This window comes from Crocuta crocuta, unplaced genomic scaffold, assembly GCF_008692635.1.
Source record: "Crocuta crocuta isolate KB4526 unplaced genomic scaffold, BGI_CrCroc_1.0 scaffold142, whole genome shotgun sequence".
In the NCBI taxonomy this organism is placed as follows: Eukaryota; Metazoa; Chordata; class Mammalia; order Carnivora; family Hyaenidae; genus Crocuta; species Crocuta crocuta.
In genome coordinates, this window is record NW_027528892.1 from 1,154,883 (window position 1) to 1,156,363 (window position 1,481).

General features: G+C 64.4%; 1 protein-coding gene across 1 annotated transcript in view; it reads left to right on the plus strand.

The window, feature by feature from the left end:
• EPS8L1 (EPS8 signaling adaptor L1) overlaps positions 1 to 555 on the plus strand; it is a 9,802-nt gene extending 9,247 nt beyond the window's left edge. Inside the window, exons 17-18 of the mRNA XM_077756927.1 lie at positions 49 to 181; positions 252 to 555. Coding sequence (XP_077613053.1) covers positions 49 to 181; positions 252 to 338 — 220 coding nt within the window. The 3' untranslated portion in view covers positions 339 to 555. The remainder of the gene's footprint in view (positions 1 to 48; positions 182 to 251) is intronic.
• The last annotated feature ends 926 nt before the right edge of the window (positions 556 to 1,481 follow it).

Below are 1,481 nucleotides of genomic sequence, written 5' to 3' on the forward strand. Positions count from 1 at the left end.
GGCAGGGGGGGGGTTGGTGGGCCTGACCGCGCCCCCTCTGCCGCCCAGGACCGTGGCCGCGCTGGGCGTGCTGACCGGGGCGCAGCTCTTCTCCCTGCAGAAGGAGGAGCTGCGGGCCGTGAGCCCCGAGGAGGGGGCCCGCGTGTACAGCCAGGTCACCGTGCAGCGGGCGCTGCTGGAGGTGAGCCGGGCGCGGCCGGAGGGCACCCGGGCTCCCAGGCCAGCGGTCTGACTTCCACCCCGCTCTCCAGGACACAGAGAAAGTGTCAGAGTTGGAGGCGGTGATGGAGAAGCAAAAGAAGAAGGTGGAAGGCGACGTGCAAACGGAGGTTATCTGACGCGTCCCGGCTCCTCTGCCCCGTGTTGCGAGAAGCCCCGTGGGAGAAGGGGCTCTGCGGACTGCGCCCACCGGTGCAAGCAGAGCCCTCCCGAAGGCTCCACACCTGTACGCTGGAGTCTCCTGAGTGAGCGGACTGGCCGTGAGTGGGAGGGAAGGGCCACACTTGGGCCCCGCACACTGTGATCCGCCGCCCAGTCTATATAAACAGCCTCCTTTTAGCACGTCTTGTCGAGCTGCTGTCCCTTCTCTACCGCGCCACCAGGGGGCCCAGGAACTCGCCTCGCCCCAGCTACAGCGCCCGAGGAAAAGTAATCCGCATGTCCCCACCTTTTTTGGCTTCTTTCACTGAATCTTCCTCCCCTTCCCCACCCACCCCGCGTCTGCACCCAGACAGGCTTCCTCCTCACCTCTCAGCCACCAGTCTGTCCACTAGTCCCCCCCCAGCTCTGACGTCCCTTGCACAAACTCCCTTCCTGACTTCACGGCCCTCTCAGCCCCAGAGCCCAGCATCTGAGGTCTGGTCCTGCCCTCCCCCAAATGCCCCCAACCTCCCTCAAACACTGGGCTCCTGCACTTGCTTTCTGCGGGCTGGAAGTGACTTTCCGCGGGTGAACATCCTTCCTGGCCCAGCTCCAGTCCCCACCTCAGGGAAGGCTGCCCCATCCCCAGCGTCCACTTCACTCTGCCCACCACCCGGTGCCAGGGGCTCAGCCACAACGTGACTGCCTTCTGCATGTGCCACAAGCGTCCTGGTCACTCTTCTCCTCGGAGAGGACCTCCTTTTCCCCCACCGCTCGCCGAATCTCCCTGGGGCTCACCAGCTCTGCCCCCCTTTCCTTCCTGCCGAGATCACTTAGGGCAGCAGCCCCATACGCTGCCCTCCCCCAGGCTGCTGTCAACGCAGCAAAGGGGCCTGTTAAAACCTAGGTCCCAGCTCCAGTCCTGCCCAGGGCTGGCCGGCACCTCTCCAGCCCCCTCCCTACACGTGCACCCTACAGACTTTGCACCTGCTGCCCTCCTCGTCCAGAAAACTCTTCCTGTAAACACCTACATGGCTCACTCCTTGGCACCTTCAGGTATGTGCCTGTGCCAGCTTTTCGGGGGAGCCTGCACAGAAGACACCCGAGTACGTACACCCCTC